The sequence below is a fragment of the Castor canadensis genome, chromosome 13, assembly GCF_047511655.1.
Source record: "Castor canadensis chromosome 13, mCasCan1.hap1v2, whole genome shotgun sequence".
NCBI lineage: Eukaryota > Metazoa > Chordata > Mammalia > Rodentia > Castoridae > Castor > Castor canadensis.
The window spans coordinates 104,188,257-104,209,492 of record NC_133398.1 but is presented as its reverse complement, the minus strand read 5'-3'; the positions used below and the strand labels follow the sequence as shown (position 1 = coordinate 104,209,492).

Below are 21,236 nucleotides of genomic sequence, written 5' to 3'. Positions count from 1 at the left end.
TGCCTTGTTATTTTGCATTCGTGTAGGGTGCCTTTTTCACTGTTAGGTATTTTAGAATTAAATGCAGAGACATCTTAATCTTTAATGCTGGACTGGCCAGAAAATGGAAGACCCTTCTGTGTTGAGAAAAGGTGCCTTTACACTTAGTGAGCATAACTACTACCTGAGGGAGGAGCCACAGCTGCTCTTCTGTCTCCAGCAGGTTCCTATCAGACCCCAGGTTTGAGTGTTTTCGGGCAGGTAGCAGTAAACCCGTGGAACCCACCTGGTCAGAAGCCTGAACAGGAATTATTTCTTACTTGAAATAAAAACCTGGTAGTCAAGTCTGCAAGGGAGAGAAGAAACCTACAGTTTGCCTCAATTTACTCCTATTTGTCAAAGGTCCCGCGCTGCAGCAACTCATTTTCCCGAAACCCACATGCGCCATTCAAGCCTCTGAGTGGTCTACATTTTTCAAATTCACTCTAGGGTTCTGTCAACTTCCTGTTCTCCGCACCCCTTACCGACTTCTAACACATGTGTTGTCTTTGTGTAGAGGGTTTTTCCACCTGCGAAAATCATTTTTCTACATCTTAACTTGCCCTAGCACATTGAAAGAGCAATTTTGAAATTCCAAATTGCTGGAAGTTTTCATAAGTTTAGAATGCCAATAGACTCGTGGGCTTTCCAGGTCAGTAGGACTTGCAGGTGTGCAGTTACTACCTTCGCCAACCTTATGGGAAACATAGGGAAATGCAGTCTTAGGATGGGGAGGTCACCTCAGGGCTTCCCAAAGTCTGCTTACAAAAGCCCTTCTCTCCAGATGGCTGCTCAAGGGTCACCTTACACAAGGAAGTCCTCTTACCCTATCTAATGCCAGACTCCTGAGGCCAGGGGCCACAGTAAACCACAGCTTCATACCGTGTTACCAGCAATCGCTACCCTGATAGAAACAACCAAGAACCCCGCGCCTATTAACACCACGTGCGGCCCGCGCATGCCCGGAGTTGCTAGCTTCCGGCCGGAAGAAGGGGGACATACTGTCGCGCTTAGGTGACGCACTTCCCGGCTCCGCCCGGAAGGCGGAAACGCCGAGTCGTTGGTCGGGCGGGCCGGGCAGTTGGCCTCCCCGGCGTAGGCTCCTCCGGGCCGCCGCCATGGCGTCGGAGGGGCCGCAGGAGCCCATAGGTGAGGTAAGGGCCACCGGGTCCGGTACGCGCGCTCTCGGAGGCCTCAGCCCGCTGGTCTTGCTCGCCTCAGAATCTCAGTCTGGCGGTGGGGCTGGTCCCGAGGGTGTGCGCTGGAGCTGAGGACGGCGACCCAGCGAGTGGCTGCGAGCCCGCCCGGGACTGCGGTCGGGTTTCCCGGGTCCCGCCCACGGGTAGTGTGTGATGCCACAGAGGCCGGCGACCCGGCATCAGGAGTGGGGACTTCCGCGCCCTGGCAAGGGGCTGCTGGTTTTTAAGGCACTCTGGGTTTTCTTAGACCGCACTCCGCCCTACACCTTCAGCGTAACCGCTAGATGGAGCCCTGGCCACCACATAGATTAACTTTAGACTAATTGACTGCCGTGGGTACAAAGTTTGTAGTGAAAGTAAGTCTTTACGCATTTCAAAACAAATCACTTTATATTATTAAATTCCAAGGGATCGTGAAGACAGTATGATTTTTTTCCTACAAAAGATCTCGAGGTTCACTGAGGAAAAAGCAAATATTTGGTGTTACTTCTTTACAAAACATTGGAAATAAACGCCTGCAAGATGTTGTGAGAGTTAGAGTTAAGCATTCCCCAGGTACATTTGGCTGAATAGGTCTAGGGTTGTTGGTTACAGCTAATTAAAGTTGAGAGGTAAAATACACGTTTTCCGAGTTTAACGTTGTCAGCTGTGGACCTGTTACATAATATTTTACCTCCACTTTATTTGGTTCTTATTCTTCAGTTTTATAGTCAAAAGACTGCTTTTTCTAATAAAGTATTGGGGACAAATCGTTAGCGAACGAATTCTTGTTTTTTACTAGGCAGCAGTGTTTTGGCGATTGGGGGGAGGGTTTTTGGTGGTACTAGCGTTGGAATTCAGGGCCTTGCACTGGCTAGGCAAGTGCAGTACCACTTGAGCCAATCTCGGAATGTGTGTAGCCAAACCCCCTTTTTTCCTCAGGAGAGCATCAAGCTATCAGCAGATGTCAAGCCGTTTGTCCCCACGTTTGCTGGCCTCAACGTAGCATGGCCGGAGTCCTCAGAAGCATGTGTCTTCCCTAGCTGTGCAGCCACCTACTATCCATTTGTGCAGGAACCAGCAGTGACTGCGTATGTATCTTGTAAATGTCTTGCCTTGTGATTTAATTGTGATTAGATTATGAGATATGCCACAGCTACCACATTAAGGTTTTGCAGACAAAGAGAGGATGCTGTCCATCCAAGGGGAATCTGAGCCAGTAGCCCATCTTCACTGTATCCTAAACACTGAAGTTTTGACTGCCTTTTTCTCTCTGAACTCATTGTTATTTTAGGCCAGGAAAGGATGGAGACTACATTGCACTTAATAGGAAATGCAGTTGTAGGGTTCATTTGCTCATACAAGTTAAAAATATGTAACATTCTTAGGGATATAGCTCAGTGGCAGAGTACTTGCTTACCATGTGCAGGGCCTTAGGCTTGATCACCACTGCTCAAAAAATTCCCCCAAACAAAAAAACACATACCTAATAAAAGACAAAAAGGCAAGAAGGAAGGGCCAAGTGGCAAACATGCTGTTTATTTTTTTAAAATCATTTTCAGGGAACCATAGCTAGTGGTTCATAGTGAATATTCATATTTAATGTGTGAATAATTCTTGGGAAATTGTTGGCTTTTGCTTGTAGCCATTTTGCTTTGTATTTGTCCTATAGAGATAGGTTTTTACAAGTTTTGGTTATATTTTTATTTTTCATTGTTTTGATTTTTGAGACAGGGTCTTGCTATGTAGCCCAGGCTGGCTTGAACTCACAGTCTTCCTGGGAGCTCCATTCCCCCAAGTGGTGGGGTTACAGACAGGTGCCACTGCACCTGGCTTACATTTTGGTTTTAAGTTCTTCTAAATATGAGTTGAAAGGTTTGTTTTCCTTTAAATTTTCTAAGACTCATCCTTTTGAGTATTTGAAAAATGGTTCCTACATTTAACTAAATTTAGAAAAATAAGTGTTGCTTTTCACCTAATTGTGTAGATTTATTTGTAGATATATTTTTAAGGTCTGTATCAGCTTTAGTGCTTGTATGAGAATCCTGAGTATGATGGTACATGCCTGTAATCCAGCTAATTGGGAGATGGAGGCAGGAGATTGAAAGTTGGAGGCCACTATTCACAATAGCTAAGTTATGGAAATAGCCAAGAAGCCCCACCAGTGACGAATGGATTAAGAAAATGTGGTATCTATACACAGTGGAATTTTATGCAGCCATGAAGAAGAACGAAATGTTATCATTCGCTGGTAAATGGATGGAATTGGAGAACATCATTCTGAGTGAGGTTAGCCTGGCCCAAAAGACCAAAAATCTTATGTTCTCCCTCATATGTGGACATTAGATCAAGGGCAAACACAACAAGAGGATTGGACTTTGAGCACATGATAAAAGCGAGAGCACAGAAGGGAGGGGTGAGGATAGGTAAGACACCTAAAAAATTAGCTAGCATTTGTTGCCCTTAACGCAGAGAAACTAAAGCAGATACCTTAAAAGCAACTGAGGCCAATAGGAAAAGGGGACCAGGAACTAGAGAAAAGGTTAGATCAAAAAGAATTAACCTAGAAGGTAACACCCACGCACAGGAAATCAATGTGAGTCAACTCCCTGTATAGCTATCCTTATCTCAACCAGCAAAAACCCTTGTTCCTTCCTATTATTGCTTATACTCTCTCTACCACAAAATTAGAAATAAGGGCAAAATAGTTTCTGCTGGGTATTGAGGGGGTGGGGGGGAAGAGGGAGGGGGTGGAGTGGGTGGTAAGGGAGGGCAGAGGGGAGAAATGACCCAAGCCTTGTATGCACATATGAATAATAAAAGAAAAAAATAAATAAAAGTAGAAAAATTGATTAAAAAAAAAAAAAAGTTGGAGGCCAGCCCCAGCAGAGTTAGTCCTTATCTCAAAAACAAAATGGCTGGGGGCATATGTAGCTCAAGTTCAAGGCTCTGGGTTCAATCCCTGGTACTGCAAGAAAAAAATAGGATCCTGTGCTTTATGGTCCTATGCTTTCATATGTGTGTTTCCTCTTTTCGTTTTTCTGTCTTGTGTGATGCAATTATGAAGACTTTTTACTACATTTAAATTCCATAGTGAACGCTAGAATAAGTAATAAAATCATTGAGTTGCCTGGTGTACTTAAAAAGTATCAAGCCAGGTGTCAGTGGCTCATAACTGTAATCTTAGCTACTCAGGAAGCAGAGATCAGAAGAATTGAGGTTTGAAGCCAGCCCAGGCAAATAGTTTGTGAGACCCTGTCTCAAAAATACTCAACATAAAAGGGCTGGCGGAGTGGCTCAAGTGGTAGAGCCCCTGCCTAGCAGGCGTCAGGCTCTGAGTTCAACCCCAGTTCTGCCAAAGGAAAAAAAGAAATATCAAAAGGTGTAATTTATTATTTTGCGTGGCACTGAGGTTTGAACTTAGGGCCTCATGCTTGCTAGGCAGGCGATCTACTAGCCTTCCACCAGCCCCAGAAAGGTGTGATTGTTGACAAAAGTTGAAATCCTACCTTTATGTGCTAGAATTGCTCTTTAGTGGTGTATTATTCAGGGTTTTCCAGAAACAGAATTAGCATTCAGTTCTTTAAGCCTGAGTTTGATAGTATTCTCCAAAACTGCTACTGTTTGTTGGCAAGAGTTTGTTGAACATTTTCAGCATCTTGCAATTCACTGTGGAGATTTGGGAAAGCACCAGCTGATGAATATAAATTAACCAATCAGCTATGTAAAGCACTAGCGGGTGCCTGACAGTATTCAACAGCTAAGCTTTGCCTTGCTGAAGAGTTTACGCTTGCTGTATAGGAAATACAGTATAGGTCTGTTCTCCTGAAAGATGGCCTCAAGACCATTACTAGACCTGTCCCTCTGTTTTGTCTTAGCTAAATTTCATCTGTGTATGAATTTGTCCAGTTTTTGGACTCAGGTTATTCTTTTTTTCTTTCTTTTGCTGTCAGTCGTTCTTTGCTCTTATGAACAGATTCTTCACTTTCACTTGACCTCTGTTAGATTTCCAAGCCATAAACGAATCAAGCAGAGATTTTTCTATATATATATATATATCCGAGTTAAGTTATATTTTAGTTTAGCTTAGCTTAACTTGAACAAGTTAAGTAATAGCATTTTTTAAAGATGATGTCTATCTTTGTTTGTAGGGCGTGTTATTCCTAGCCTCTGCCGTGTGGTGTACAGTATATTGTAGAGGGCTTGGAACAGGGAAGGGCAAAAGAAGACCATCCTCAGAAGCCCGAGGCCGGGGAAGGAGGTTGGGCAGCTCCTCAGCAAAGGGTATGGTTTCTGGCCGGGTTTTCAGAGAGAGGTATTCTCATATACCTTATAGCCAGGAAGTGGAAAACTGTTGGAGCATATTCTGACTTTGTTGACATTGCTTATGGACTCTGGCTCACTGGCTCATTAGTTTAAAGAGGTATCATTTCTTTGAAGAGAGAGAAACAGGTATCATTTGGCTTTATTTATTTTTTCGCAGTACTAGGGTTTGAACTCACACTTGCTGCTTGAGCCACTCCACCAGTCCTTTTTTTTGTGATGGGATTTTTCGAAATAGGGTCTTGTGAACTATTTGCCAGGTTTGCTTTGAACCGAGCTCCTCCTGATCTCTGCCTCCTGAGTAGCTAGGATTACAGGTGTGAGCCACCAGCACCTGGCTCTTTTGGTTTTTAATGAGGGTTTTCCTATGCTAGAATGAATGATCTAAACAATCTTGTATGATAAAAAGCTTAAATTAGTGTGTTAAAAACACTTCAGGTCCTTGGTTTGTGTTATGAAATCTGCAACTAAAATTTACATTTTTAGACAGAAAATCTATACTGAAGGTACAACCTTTGGAGCTTCAGCATTTCCTCCCCAGTACCTGTCTTCTGAGATAAATCTCCATCCATACTCCTATTCTCCTTATACACTTGAGTCTACACACAACATTTGCTCAGTGACTGCCTCCCAGTATGATTACAGCCAACCTAACTGTTACCGAGGGTTTCAGCTGGTAAAGCCCCGGAATGAGCACATGCGCCCTCTTCCACAAGAAACAAAAGTGTTTAAGGTGAGGAAATGCTGTGGTTTTGTTGTGTCATTGAGTTGGTTGTTTTAGCATTTAAAATTTAAGGAATTGTTCTTTGCATGATATTTAAGAATTGCTTATCTTTTGTGATATTTAACCTTTGGAAGGATGATTTACTCTGTCCTTTTCTTAAATAATTGAGTTGTAAATACTAGCTTTTTTTAGTAGCAGTAGTTTTCTTATTTCATGTTATTTTTTAATCTCTCCTATAGAAAAAACCCTGTGATGAAAGAAAAATGTATGATGAGCAAAAGTTTAACAGTAAGAGAGCTGACAGTATGATATCATCTGAGATAAAATCAGCTAAAGGTTCACATCATCTTTCTATTCACACTGAGAATAGTTTAAAATCAGGTAAAATTAAACTATAGTATAATGTCTACCATCCCATTTATCCCCAAAACAGTACTGTTTCTATGGGCTTGTTTATCATAACTGTTCCAAGAAATGAGACCTGGAGCGAGGACGTTAAACTTCCTGTGGGATTCTGGAAGCATTTTATCTCAGGCAGGGTCTTACAGCGTGGTACATATTGCATTGTTGACTCAGAAGAGGCTTGCTTTATATCTTACGAACTTGTTTGAAAACGCATAGCAGTAGGTGATGACTGAAAGCTTTAAAACATGCCCTTAAATAAAAACAAATCACAACCATGTGCTTTTTTAAAATTTTTTCTCTCCGTGCTGGGGTTTTAACTCCAGGCTTTGTACTTGGTAAGCAGGTGATCTACCACTTGAGCCGACCCTCTGATGGGAAACTTAATATGTGGAAGCATTTGATTATGGTTAAAATCCCATCCTACATAATACAAAACCTGAATGTCATACCTACTTGAGGGTGCCATTTTTACTTGTGTCACAAGTCACATCTACTCTGGGCTTTTGAAACCTTTTGTTCTAATCTGGTTGAAAATTGATTGTACATTTTGTCATGTTCTTTTGTTTGTGTTTTGTTTTTTTAAGACAGGATCTCACTGTGTAGCCCAGGCTGTCCTCCAACTTGTGATCTTCCTGCCTCTGCATTTCAAGTGTTGGGATTATAGGTGTGTACCACCTTGCCTCACAAAAGCTGTTTTTTCCCCCAGGGCTTTGTGTATGCTAGGCAATGCTCTACCACAGAGCTACATCCCCAGTCACATGTGTTTTTTTTTGTTTTTCTGTAAATTCTTTACTAGTGAAGTTTGATTACAGACCTCACCTATTTCTATAATGATTTACAAACTATAATTGTGTACTTGGGCAACCACTTTATTTACATATATAATTTATATTGCTTGGTTTATAAGTTTTTCTCTTTTCATTCACTTCACTCATAAACCACCTGGCACATGGAACTGTGAAAGGAAAGTTTGACTGGTAATTGTACTAATTCTGGCCTCACAGTTCAGTTAGGGGCTTCATGTCACTGCAGCCTACCTCATCATCCACTGCAGCTAAGGAGGAAGGGATTATAAATTTTGTGCTGTCTGCCTTCATCTACTTTGTCCCAGCAAACTAAAAGGTGGAAAATTTATTTCATACAGAAAATTTGTAAGAATCCCTTTAAATTTACAAAACGCTAAAATTTATATTATGAGTAACTAAAATGCCCAGTTGTGCAATCTTGTTTAAGGTAGCTATTTCATTAGCTTTAGAATTACACCTAAAATTTTCAGTACATTTTGGATTTTTCTGCTTAGTGGCCCACCCAGAGTGATTGATGTTTCTAGTCATGGTAAAGTTTAGTAACACCAGCAAAGTTCAGATGTTTTGACAACAATTTTGCATCAGTAGCAATCTACTCTGAAATTTAAGATTGAGTACCACACATAAAGCTGTATGTGGATTTTTATTCCTATTTTTCATTCTGTAATTACAGACAGCTATCATAAACGAGCAGACAGGAAATCCAAAATTATTGCAAAAAGCGCATCTACTTCCAAACCTGAATTTGAATTTAGCAGATTGGATTTTCCTGAACTGCAGGGTCCAGAGAACAATAATATGTCAGAGGTACCAAAACAACCCAGGTGGGGACCTCTCCGCTCTGCCACCACTGATAATTCTCTTCGAGAAGTGAGAAAAACAGTTGCAACTGTGTCAGAGGTGAGTTGAGTTTGTCTGTCTGTGCGCCCTCCCCGCTTTTTCTTCAATACACACCTTTTCATTTATATCACTTCAAAGACTGTGTCTTAAATCTTGCTGTGGGCTTTGAAGTCTCTGTTACTGGGGAGAGGCCTTTCATCACAGACTTAGCTGACCTTCCCTGTTATTTGAAAAATTTATACTGAGGCTGTAACACCTTGTGCACTATCCTTTTAAAAGAATCATCTAACGTACTTGTTTTTATCTGATAACTCATAGGTATTGTGCCTAAGAAGAAAAAGGTCCTGGCAGAGTCTGCATGCACTGATAGTTCATTCTGGCAGCACTTTTCCCAACACAGAGAAAAAGACAAAAAATGAAAATAGTAATATTTAAAACTGCATGGTATAACTTCTGAATTTTCCAGGCTTTTTATCTATATCTTGGTCTTGTTAATGATACAGCAAATTCAGCAAAAGTTATTGTGATAGGTGCTTTAAGCTTGATGCTTTACAATTTTAAATTACACAGTATTCAATATTTGTTTGCAAAGTTTTAGTCTACCAAGTTTAGGTATTTTCCTCAAACAGATTTTGAGTTCAGACTTCTAGGGGGGAAAATGGTGTTGGTTTTATAATCCCTAACAGGACTTCTAACAGATTTCCACTAAAGGGAGAGATAAGGGTGCAAGCCAGTATAAAAACAAGGAGAAAGAGGAAAGATAAGCCAGCTCACCCATTCACTTACCCCTTTTAAAATCTCAGCACTTGGGAGGCAGAGATGGGGATTGAGAGAGAGAGACAGATGATTATAAGAGGAGAGAGAAAGGAATGAGTCCTCTTCAAGACCATGGGTTGTTGCTGCTTTTTGAGACTTAGGTACAGGCTGACGCACTGACTGAAGATGTGTGGCTGCCTCCTGAGCCCTGTGCTGGGATGTGCAGCGGCGGACTGGACTTCCATGAGCACCACACACAAAAGTGCAGGATGCTGTGCCACTGTGGCAGGGACACCGATAGGAGCAAGACTGACCCTCTGTTAAGGTCACCTATTACATGGTAGTGTTACGTATTTGAACTTGAAGTAAAAGTTCATCTGTTTATGGAAGAAGATTTGCATACTGATTGCCTTACTATCTTGAATTATATGAGGGATATTTTTTTTTCTGTAAAAGAGATCTTTGTTACCTTATTGTACCAGTAGTATTTGTGAGTGACAGAAAAATATTAAGTATAAAAGAAGATATAGTTGTTGGAAATTGTACAACTGAAAGGAAAACCGTATGTAGAAGAAATGAAAACGAGTTACTCTGAATTTGGGATTACATATGTACAATATATACAGTCTGAATTTTTTAAAGCTTTTTGGCATCTTTTCCCTGTCATTAAATATTTTTTAATACAACTGTTGCATTGGATATGCCCTGTTAATAGGTACGACTTATTTGACCAATGAATAGGCAAGCCATTTGTATTTTCTTATTGGCCTTGGTGATCATAAAAGTTATATTTATTAAAAGCACAGATGGTGGTTTGGTTTGGTTTGGTTTCTTTATAGCTGGGGATTGAACCCAGCATTTTTAAGACAAGTGCTCTCCCACTGAGCTATAATGCCCAGTCACTGACGGTATTTTAATAGTTTTACTCTTTATTACTGGACTCAGAAGTAATAAAATGGCAAATAAGTAAATTCATGAAGCATGCGAGCTTTAAACATTATTTAAAATTCATTGTCTATTTAATGAGATCAAGTCTGAATTTATCCATTTATTTTTATCTCTGGTGTTACTGGCCACCCCCGCACCACACAGTGTTATCATATGCCTTGCAGTCATTTTGTGAGGCAACCTTCTGTCTTCATAAAAGGGAACATGCATTACAAGCTTCTGTTCCTTGTGGACATTGGGATGGATAGTTTTGGACTTTGGAATGTAGGCTAGTAAGTGTCATCTTTTGCATTCACTTAAGAGCACTGCAGCTTTAAGAGTTATGGAGGTATATGCCTCCTGACCTGGAAAGTTGTCTGTGGTATGTTAAGTTTTTGGTTTCTTGTTTTTTTTTTTAAGTTGCACATTAGCTGGGTGTGGTGGTACACACTTATAATCCTAGCACTCGAGAGGTGTGGAGGCAGGAGGATTGAGGATTTAAGGCCAGCTTGGGCTACGTGGAAAGACCCTCTCTTGCACACAAAAAAAGTTGCATATCATTATGGAGAAGATTCCATTATTCTATAACATGTAAAACTGTATGATATTTATATAAACAGTGTTTATGTAGGCAGAGTAGTAGAGGGATACTACCTAAGTTGTAGACAGTGGATTTTTGTTTTTACCTTCTAAGAATGAGATTTGGCAAAAAGAAGTAACTTTTCATGTTGGAATTTCTAATTAGCATGAATTTGCCGATTTTAAGAATGGCAAGGGAAGCTTGCCATTGAATGTATTAGTTCATTCAGTTTGAAATAGTAAGAAAAAAAATAGTTTGACTTTTTTTGTGTGTGCTACTGGGTGCTGTACTCTGGACCTTGTACTTGCTAAGCAGGGGCTCTACCTCTTGAGCCACTCTACCAGCCAAAAAGTAATGAGGGTGGTTCTGCCATGCTGTTTTCCACTTTTATTTTTGGTGGTACTGGGGTTTGAACTTAGGCCTCACACTTGCTAGGCAGGTGCTCATCTACTTGAAGCCACACTGCCAGTCCTGGCTTTTTTTTTTTTTTTGGCTAGAAATTTATATTTTAGAGCAGTTTTACGTTCATAGCAAAATCGAGAAAAAGGAACAGAGTTCCCACATACTTTCCCTAGCCTCCCTGACTGTCAGTATCCCCTACCAGAATGTTACGTTTGTTACAGTTGTTGGACCTCCATGGACATGTCATCACATAACATGTATAATTTAGGGTTCACTCTGTTGTGTATTCTATGGGTTTGGACAAATGCATAATGACATTTACCATCATTATAGTATCACACAGAGTCCTTTCACTGCCCTGAAAAATCTTCCGTGTTCCACCTATTTAGCTCTTCCCCCAAACCTTCCAGCCTCTGATCTTTTTATTTTCTTCACAGTTTTGCCTTTTCCAGAATGTTACGTAGTTAGAATCAAATAGTATGTGCCTTTTCAGGCTGGCTTCTTTGGCTTAGTAACATGCATTTAACTTGTCCCAAGTATTTTCAGGGCTTGACAGCTCATTTGTTGGAAATTGCGAACTGCTTTCCAAAATAGCTGCACCATTTTACATTCCCACCAGCAGTGATGTTGTCCACACGCTCTGCAGCATTTGGTGTTGTCAGTGTTCTCCATTTTGGCCATTTAAAAGATACTTGGTGGTGTTTCATTATTATTTTAACTTTCATTCCCTGATGGCATCTGATATATTTTCTTTTTAGGGTGAAGTGGTGAAAAATAATAATCCAGGTGAACCTGTAACAGATACTCCTGCTACCAATTCCCCTGCGTGTACAAGAGGTGAGAGTGGCTACAAAATACTATTTTTCAAAATGAGGCATATATTTTCCAAGCTCCTTTTTAACTCTTGTAATTAAGTGGTTTTTGTTTTAAGTGCTTTAAGGAAGCTAATGAGTTGATAAACTTACATCCGTATTAGTTTCGAGAGTTAAGCGCACCCACAAGAGACAGAATTCTAAATGATATACATGCAGTTAAGTGAGAATTTTATGAACTCAGAAATGACTCCTGCCTTCAATGTTACCTATTTTGAAAAGATTTTGGTCTCAGAACTCTCTAATACCTTTAAAAAGTGAGATCCTTCCTCTTACCCCAATGAACTATTTGTTTGGATGATACTGTCAATATTTTCCATATTTGAAGTTAACTTTTTTTTTCCTCTCTTTTATTTTATTTATTTATTTATTTATTTATTTATTTATTTTTGGCAGTTCTAGGGTTTGAACTCAGGGCTTTGTGCTTGCCAGGCAGGCATTCTACCCCTTGAGGCATACCCCATCCCCAAAGTTAAAACAATTTTTAAAATGCTTAAAAATCATAAATGTGTTACTTTTGAACATAGCCTATTTTTATGAAAAATAACATACTCCAGAGTTTAAAAACTATAATGAAAGCAGCCTTGCTTTACAATTTTGCAACTTTTTAACATGTGGCACTGTAGATCTGCTTCAGCTTTTAGCAGTCACAGTGTTGGACATCAACACAACCTTTGAAACAGTCCAGGGTACACTCATGAGAGAGCAGGAGAGTGAGAAAGCCAGTGGATGCATTTCTGCTGTCAGGAAAACAGTTTTGACTTAGGGCTTCTGAAAGAATCCAAGTGAAAAAGTAATATATTCAGAAAGACTTTAGTAGATTTTTCTTTAGAAATTTTTTCTTTTTGCTGTACTGGGGCTTAAAGTCAGGGTCTTCATCTTGAGCCATTCCACAAGCCCCAATTTTTTTGTGATAGGGTTTTTCAAGATAGGGTGTCTCAAACTATTTGCCCGGGTTGGCTTCAAACTTCAATCTTTCTGATCTCTGCCTCCTGAGTAGCTAGGATGACAGGCGTGAGCCACCGGCACCCATCTTGCTTTTGGAATTTTTGTAGTTGCTTGTCCTAACAGAAAACCCAAATGTTTGCATTGGTGTGTTTTCTTGTATGTTCCCATATTTGGTACGTATGTGCTTCAGTATAGATCTTCATTTCCAAGGCTGCTCTAAGGATGTATATGTCTATAGTAGTATGAATCCCTTGATGGGGGAGCCACAGGCTGCTGACAGGTGTTCATTTGCCCATGTCCTGATGGATGTCCTTTTGTTTTGTCTGTATATAGAGTTTCATGGGCACCTAAGGAGTAGTTGTTCTTATGCCTGTATTCTAAAAGAAATAAATTACCAGTTATTGTGATAGCTGAAGTCTAGTGATCTTTGACTTCTGATGTTAAAAGGTACAAATCAAGGTTAGTAGGGCCAAATTTGATCTTTAGCTCTTTAATTCTATGTGTTTGCCATGTGGACGTTGTTGTGCATTATTTTTTAACCAAAACTATTGTTTGTCTACCCACCTATCCCTACCCAAGTTACAAAACCAGTTTGTAGGAAAATCAATTAATCTTGCAAATTAAAGGGAAAAAATTTAGTGTGCATGTTTCCAGAAGAAAAACAAGTTTAGTGAGTACTGTAGCTTCCAAGGGGATGTTTTGGGCAATAGTTTAGTTTTGCTCTGAGCAGTTACCTCATGTAATGCATGTTTGAATAACTGTAATTTCTATTTTACTGTTGAGATTGTTTTATAATTTTGGTTATCTTTGAGCAGAGTTATCTTGGACACCAATGGGTTACGTTGTTCGGCAGACATTATCTTCAGAGCAACCACCACCTCCTAAAAATGTTACTTCCATGATAAACCTAAAGATGGTTGCTTCATCAACAGATCCTAAAAATGTTAGTATGACACCTGAAGTTTTATCTTTGGATCCTTCCTACAACAAAGAGAAACGTGATCATCTTACTAAGATGGTATGCATCGCTAGAGACAAGAAGTAAGATTGTGTGTGCCAGGGGCTGGGGGGAGTGGCATTGGCATTTACTGTTTAATGTGGACAGAATTCCAGTTTTGTAAGAGAAAAACAGCTCTGAAGGTGGAGAGTGATGGTGGCTGCATGTAAATGGTAGGTATGTATGTGTTTATGATGCCTTGACTAAGGAAAAGTGAAATGTGGACAGCTACAGCAGAGCGAGACATGCTTATTTATCACCACTCTGTGTAGAGACCTCCCTTCTGTGTGCTCACAGAACTTGGCTCTGGGGGTATGGGGTGGTGGTTGGTGGCAGGTCTCATGCCTGTCCTCGGCTCCTAAGCAACCAAGTGCAGGCGAGAAAATTGCTCACTGTCTAGTTTTTGGTTCCAACTCTGAAGTTTCTGTCCAAGCCAGTTTTCTAATATGTAGCTAATATTCTAACAGTTAACTTTTTTTTTTGTCCCAGATTCATTTTTAAAAAACATTTTCTTGATTATAGTTTAAGAGAAGTGTTTTAGAAAAATTCTTAACAGGAAGAAAATTAAGATCTTTTGTCATCTTTATAAACCCAGATGGCTTTGCATTTTGCGCATTTCAAACAATACTTATCATAATGACTTCTTCCTTTAAAACTTTCTGTACTGTGAAATTTTATTACAGAAATGATAAATATAATGCTACAAACATTTAGCAATTGAAAAGTTGTTTCTCCCATACCTCTTTAAATTAAAAATTTATAACAGTTTGAGAGGGGGCTCTGTTTCGTTTTTCGGTGCTTCTTTTTCTTCTCCCTTCCTTCCTTGGAACCCAGGGCTTCATACATGCTAAGCTGTGCTTTACCACTGAACTATAACCCCAGCCTCTTTTTTAAAATAAAATATTGTGTATACTTCACCCTTAAAATTTGTCTTTTTCGCATAACGGAGTCCCATGAACAGTCCCTTCAGGTCATGGGAGAAAGCTTATTCTTTTTATAGCTTCTGAATCTTTTATTCCTGAAGGGTAAATTCCTTCTGGGCAAAGCAGAACTCAAAATTTAAGAAGTCTCTTTTAGATTCTGATCTAGGGAGAAAGACTAACAGACAGATGTCGATCACGTCAGAGAGTGGTGAGTGCTTTGGGGAAAGGAAAAAAAAAAAAAAGATGAAGGCGGCATGGCTTCTCCGCAGTCACTGTGGGCAAGCCGCGTGCGTCGGGGCTGCGCAGCTGGTCTGGTGGCGTGCGGCCGGGGCTCGGCATCTGGGACCCCGACTGGGACAGGTGCGCTGTGGGCTGCGGGGCTTGTGGCAGGCGGGCCTGGCTCCTGTCTGTTCTCTCTTCCGGGCTCGGGGGTGTTGACACCTGGCAGCGGAGAGAGGATGTCGGTGCCCAGAGGGGTTCGGCGGATGCGGGAGGGTCCTTAGTGTCCATGTGCGGGGCCGCCTGTCCCTCCAAGGATCCGCTTGCGGGGCGTCCGGGTCTCCCTGAGGGTCCGTGTGTGGGTGGCCGGTCACTCCGAGGGTCTGTGTGCAGATGGCTGGTTCTCCCGCGGGTCCGTGTGCGGGTCAGGGTCGGGCACTACTCCTTTGTGCGAGGTCTAAGACAGGAACCTCCACCGGGGCTGCATCGGCGGCCACAGTGGTCACTGAGTCCTTGAAATAAGCCTCCGGTGATTCCAGACGGGATGTTTAGTTTCACTTAATACAAATTTAAAAGCCAGAGCAGTGCAGGTTTTTAGTATGGTGAAAGGACAGTATTTTTCGTGTAATAGATTAAAGTGTTGCTAAAATTAAAAAAAAGAAAAGAAAAAAAAATGAGTAAGGTCAGCAGACAAGGGCTAAGTAGAGATAAGGTGATTTTTAGTAAATGAGTGAGCATTTTGTAGCCCTCACAAATGGGTATTTACTGCAAAAGCCCTGAGCCCAAAAGTACATCTGCCCTTACTGAGAAAGGGGCCCGGGCTGAGGGGCCTGTGCAAGTGGCAAGGTTAGTTGAGCATGGGGATCAGGCTTGTGTCTGATTAGAGACTTCAGGGTGATTCTGATGCACAGGCAAATCAGATTAGGACCAGGCATCATGCTCCACTGGTAGAAGTGGCACACCTGGATGTATGAGTGATCTCGGGTTGGATTAGTAGGATCATGACAGCCTGATCTCCTTAAGGTGATAACTAGGTCATGTCCAGTCCACCAGTTTTCAGAAGGAATTGAGCATTACATCTCTTACACCAGATTTTGCTTCCTTTAGAATTATTCTACTGAATGCTTGAGCTTTCAAAAATAAGTGATGAGCCTAACTTTAAAAGGAATTGTCTTGAGATTGTACAACTTGATACCATAATTTCTTAATTTTGTTCTAATATATGGCATTATTAATACTATTGAATGCCCTAAAATCACATGATTTTTGCTTTTTTTTGTTGTTTTAGCCCAAAACATCACAGGGTGGTGACATTGAACAAAATGAAGCCTCAAGAAAGAATAAGAAAAAGAAAGAAAAGTCTGTAACAAACTATGAAATCCTGACAGTTCAAGAGCCACCAAGGATTGAAGTATATTTATATTTATTACTCACTTTATGTGATACGTAAACATGTGGGTTCATACAGGTTTCGTAAGTGAAAATCTCTAACATTTTCTTCAATAATCCTTTCCTAGTGCTGAAGAAAATAGTAGTTATCATTATCTTCACCTTTTCCTTTTGGCTTCCTTCTGTCTCTTGGCAGGCACTCAGTAAACATTTGAACGAATGAATGGTCGAGAGCAAAGCTACTTGTATTGAAATGTAATAGTTGGTATGCTGTGTTACTCATATTTCCTTCCGTTCTCTTCTCTGTTGCTTTCCTTGCTTTAGAACGTTGGCTTTTGCAGGACATCCTTTTCTAGCCAGGTGACTTGTGCTGCACCATAGAGGTTTAGAATGCCATAGATTTATTGTAGACTGGCTACAAGAATTCCATAAACCTCCTTCTAAAAGTGACCTGTGATTGTTTCAGAAGTGCGTACAGTACGCACTCTAAGACAGCCAGAGTCTGACTACATTTCTCATCAGTCTGGTCAGCTTTTTTACACTTCTTTACCAGACTCAGGCTCCTGGCTGCTTATGTAGGCACAAGAGTGTCCCAGAAGTGCTGCCCAGGAGTCCATTATAGGGTCCATCCTAGGACATTCCCACAAACCAGGGCGGGTGGTTTCCAAGGCTCTTGCAATATCCATTCAAGAAAGTGATTACCCATTTGAAGACCTACTGTGGCAAAGAAATAATGGTTGTGCCAGTGAATAGTTCATGGTCTCTCCCTTTCTTCCCATGTCACTTTCCCCATGGTACCTAAAATATTGACAAAATGACCTCAGGATTTTTTTAAATGCTTCTCGCAATAGCTGGGATGACAGGCACATGCCACTATGCCCAGCTTTTTCTGCTGAGATTGGGTCTCGAGAACTTTTTGCCCAGGAAGGTCTGGAGCCTTGATCCTACTGATCTCAGACTTACAAGTAGTTAGGATTACAGGCATAAGCCACTGGCACCTGGCCCTAAGATAATTTTCTTCTTTTTCTTTTTTTTGGCAGTACTGGGGCTTGAACTCAGGGCTTTCACCTTGACTCACTCCACCAGCCCTTTTTTTTTTTGTGAAGTGTTTTTTGAGATAGGGTCCCATGAACTATTTGCCCAGCCTGGTTTTGATCCTCAACCCTCCTGATCTCTGCCTCCTAAGTAGCTAGGATCACAGGTGTGAGCCACCAACTCCTGGCCCTAAGATAGTTTTAAGTGATTAAAAAAAAAAGAAAATTTAAACTGGCTTATTGTCTTTGTCTCTTAGCATAAATCCTAGAACGCTTAAATTATTGAATCTAGATTTGATGATTTTTCTAATGGAAAACAATCTTTTAAATAGCAGATTTTTGGGTAGTCTTATGCTACCATGGTTCAAGGTCTGTTTTATAGACCACTGGGGTGTACCACGATACTTGGTGGTTTGCCCTCTCTTTTTCTGGAACAGGTAATAGAACTATGTTCTATTTGCTCTGTGAGTTAAATAAAGCGGAAGCTCTTATGTTAGTGTTTTGGGGGTATTTGTATCACATTTGAGATCTTGGTGGGTCAGTCATATTAAAGAAAGAAATATGAGCAGGGAAAGTTGCCCTTGACATATTTACATTCTCCTCATGAATGAAGAGCTAAAGGGTGTATGGTTTACTTAGGATACCGAGGAATTTCCCAATCTGGCAGTTGCATCTGAAAGAAGAGACAGAATAGAGTCACCGAAATTTCAGTCTAAACAGCAGCCACAGGTAATTTTTAGATTGCTACCACAGTTGCTTTAGGCTTAACTTTTCTTGCTAAACTAAACTCTTGAAAATACCTACTTACCAAATGGCTCTGAGCTGAGATGGGTGGTTTTATTTTGTTTTGATTTATTCCTCCTTGTGATAACTGCCTCAGGTTTGTTGAGGCAGAATTGCTTCTGAGCTAAAATGTTTTGTCCTTTTTGTATTGAGACTGTTGGTAACTGCTGTTGCTGTGTCAGAAAGGAGGGAAACTATCTTATGAAACGTTAAAGAAAAAGTTGACTTCATTTATTCAGGAACAGTTCCTTTTTGAGGCAGTATTTTGTTACAGAGCAGTATTGTGTTACAGAAGAAAAATGAGAGGCAACAAATTTTCAGTCTAAGCAGTCAGTACAGAAGCAAAGGGGATGTGATTCTTGAGCCTGAGCTTGTAGACTCAGCATGGAGTTGTGAGTCATAATTTAGACAGGGAACTTGCATACTTTGGAGTATTTGTTCTCCAGCAAATTCTATAAAAACTGAAATTCTAAACCCCATGAGAATTATCTTTGATTTCATTTCACATGTTAGAGTTTGCTTATTCTCCTTCCCTGCAACAGGTCTCCTTGCTGCTTTGTTGCACTTGGAGTTGTCCCTGATACAAACCCTCAGCCAGCAGGGTTGTTAAATGGGAGGAGAACACGTGGTAAGACAGTGGACAGGGCTTTCATCTCTTCACATAGTCTCAAAACTCCAATCACAACTGTTTCAAAAACATTTGCCTAGAAAAATAATAGAGGCTTATATTTAGCATTCATTTGCAGGTATGATTTGGGCCTTTATAGACTTTTGGTCCTGTCCCAATAATTTCATGACAGTTTGTTGGCTCACTTAGGCAGTTGGAGAGAGGATGGTGCTAATGAGGTAGTAATTCTAACCAAGTAGCATCACTCACAGACTTATAAGCCTTGATGTTTTGTACGTCAATGTATGCTATTAACACACAATGGAGATACGGATAGAAATGTAGGAGATGCTATAAGCCCAGAATTGAGAAGGATGTAACCATGGTAATGTTGGCAGATAGCATGGGAGTGATTTTTTTTAATTACTTGATTTTAAAAAATTGATAAGTTTTTTATAGTCTTAAGTCTGTACATATATTTATATGCGTTTTTTTGTAAAATGAAAAGCTCAGTGTATAAAATATAGTATTTTAAGTAGACTTGTGATTTTTGAACTTTGTAGAGTAACTTTAAAAATAGTGGAAAGAAGAGCCAGATTCCAGTGCAGCTGGATTTGGGAGGCATGCTGGCAGCACTGGAGAAGCAGCAGCATGCCAAGCAGTCCTCTAGACCAGTTGTGTTCTCAGGTAAGAGTCACGTCATCTCAGCAAGGTCTCACAATGATTTCAGAGATACTATTTTGTAAATATTTTCTCTTGTAATCAAAAGTTATTTATATATAACCACACAGTGTACTACTGGAATAAGCACACATGAACAAACATAGTATGATGGAGAGTCCAGAAATAAACCTGAATGTCTATAGCCAATTGAGTTTGACAAGGGTGCCAAGTTCATTAAAAGAACAAATATTCCCTTCAGAAAGATGCTGAAACAGTGATATTTCCAGATGTGAAAGAGTAAAGTCAGACACTTGCCTCACCACTATAGATGAAATGAACTCAAAATGGATGTGAGCTTAGTATAAGAGCTAAAATTATAAAACTTTTTTACAAGTAAATGGTTAAATCTTCATGACCTTAGATTAGAGAATAGATTTTTAGATTTTTATGCACTAAAGGCATAAGCAACAAAGAAATTGAACTTCATCAAAATTAGACTTTGTGTATACCAAAGGACATTGTCAAGAAAGTGAAATGATAACTTATATAATGGAAGAAAATACTTGTAAATCATATCTCTGTAGGAGTTAAATATTCAAATTTATAAGCACACCTATAGTGCAACAACAACAAAAAAGACAATCTAAATAGAAGCAAAGTTCTTAAAAACACAGTTCTCCAAAAAAGACAACTGGCTGACTCCTGTAATCTTACCACCTGGGAGGTGGAGGCAGGAGGATTGCTTTGAACTTGAAATCCTCCTGTGTTCACCTCCCAAGGCCGACCTGGGCTATGTAGTGAGACCCTGTCTCAAAAAAATATAAAAAGGCAGAATGTGGTAGTAGTTCGTGCTTGTAATCCCAGCTACCAGAAGCAGACGTTAAGAGGATCTTGGTCAGAGGCAAAGTTAGAGTTTTATGAAACACTTTATTTTTTAAAAATGAGAACATAGGCACCCAAAGAAATTAGTAAAGAAACTTTTTACACATTGTATTTGCTTGGGTTTCCTTTTGTCTTTGAGGTTCCTGGTAGTCAGTAAAAAGGGAAATATGCCAGGTTTTATGATGCTAATCCCAAAAAGAATTAACTTGTTCTGTCTCTTCAGGAGAGTTGGGATTTTTTGTCTTTTGAAAATTTTCAAGTGTCCAGAAAACCCAAATAAATTGTACAGTGAACATTCATGTACTCACTAGACTGTACAATAATTAGCTGTGTTTGCTGTATTGCATAACTTCGTCAGGGCAGCAAACTCTGGCCCACCAGTCCCTGGCTTTGTTGATAAGAGTTTTATTGGAACTTAGCCAACACCATTTGTTTTAGGATTGTCTGGTTGCCTTTGCATTGTAATGTGGTAATTAATTCTACTACTGCCACAGACAGTTGCTCATTAGCCAAAATATTAACCATCTATCCTTATAAAGAAAAGTTTGCTGACGCTGATTTATCCATCCAGCAATATGTTTTATTTTTCTGATGCACTTCAAAGTGAAGTTGTGGACTTCATGGTATTTTACCCATAAGCACAGCCTGCATATCATTAGCTAGAGTTCAGTGTTTATTTATGTGATATTTATTTTTTGATGTAATGTAGGCCTATAACATAATGCGCACATGTGTGTGTGCGTGTGTATGTGCATGTGTGTGTGCGCGTGTGGTGTTGCGTGTGTGCAGTGGTGTGTGGCGTGTGTGCGCGTGTGTGTGTGGTGGGGGTGTGGTGAGTGCGTGTGATGTGTGCGTGCGTGTGCGTGTGGGGTGTGCGTGGTGTGAGTGCGTGTGGGGAGGTGTGGGGGTGCGTGTGCGTGGTGCATGTGAGTGTGTGTGCCTGTGGGGTGTGCATGCGTA

At 40.4% G+C, this 21,236-nt stretch overlaps 1 protein-coding gene across 7 annotated transcripts in view; it reads left to right on the top strand.

Annotated features, from left to right (window-relative positions):
• The first annotated feature begins 1,040 nt into the window (after nt 1–1,040).
• Secisbp2 (SECIS binding protein 2) overlaps nt 1,041–21,236 on the top strand; it is a 49,561-nt gene continuing 29,365 nt past the window's right edge. For 2 of the 7 annotated variants that reach the window (XM_074052384.1, XM_020160941.2), the window contains exons 1-10: nt 1,041–1,172; nt 2,139–2,287; nt 6,006–6,252; nt 6,483–6,624; nt 8,128–8,354; nt 11,718–11,796; nt 13,595–13,797; nt 16,207–16,329; nt 17,981–18,070; nt 19,295–19,418. In XM_074052384.1, coding sequence (XP_073908485.1) covers nt 1,137–1,172; nt 2,139–2,287; nt 6,006–6,252; nt 6,483–6,624; nt 8,128–8,354; nt 11,718–11,796; nt 13,595–13,797; nt 16,207–16,329; nt 17,981–18,070; nt 19,295–19,418 — 1,420 coding nt within the window. In that variant the 5' untranslated portion in view covers nt 1,041–1,136. Of the gene's footprint in view, nt 1,173–1,202; nt 1,574–2,138; nt 2,288–5,347; nt 5,481–6,005; nt 6,253–6,482; nt 6,625–7,232; nt 7,313–8,127; nt 8,355–11,717; nt 11,797–13,594; nt 13,798–16,206; nt 16,330–17,980; nt 18,071–19,294; nt 19,419–21,236 lie in introns of those variants that run through there. The other 5 variants (XM_074052385.1, XM_074052386.1, XM_074052388.1 and 2 more) reach the window with 5 other exon arrangements.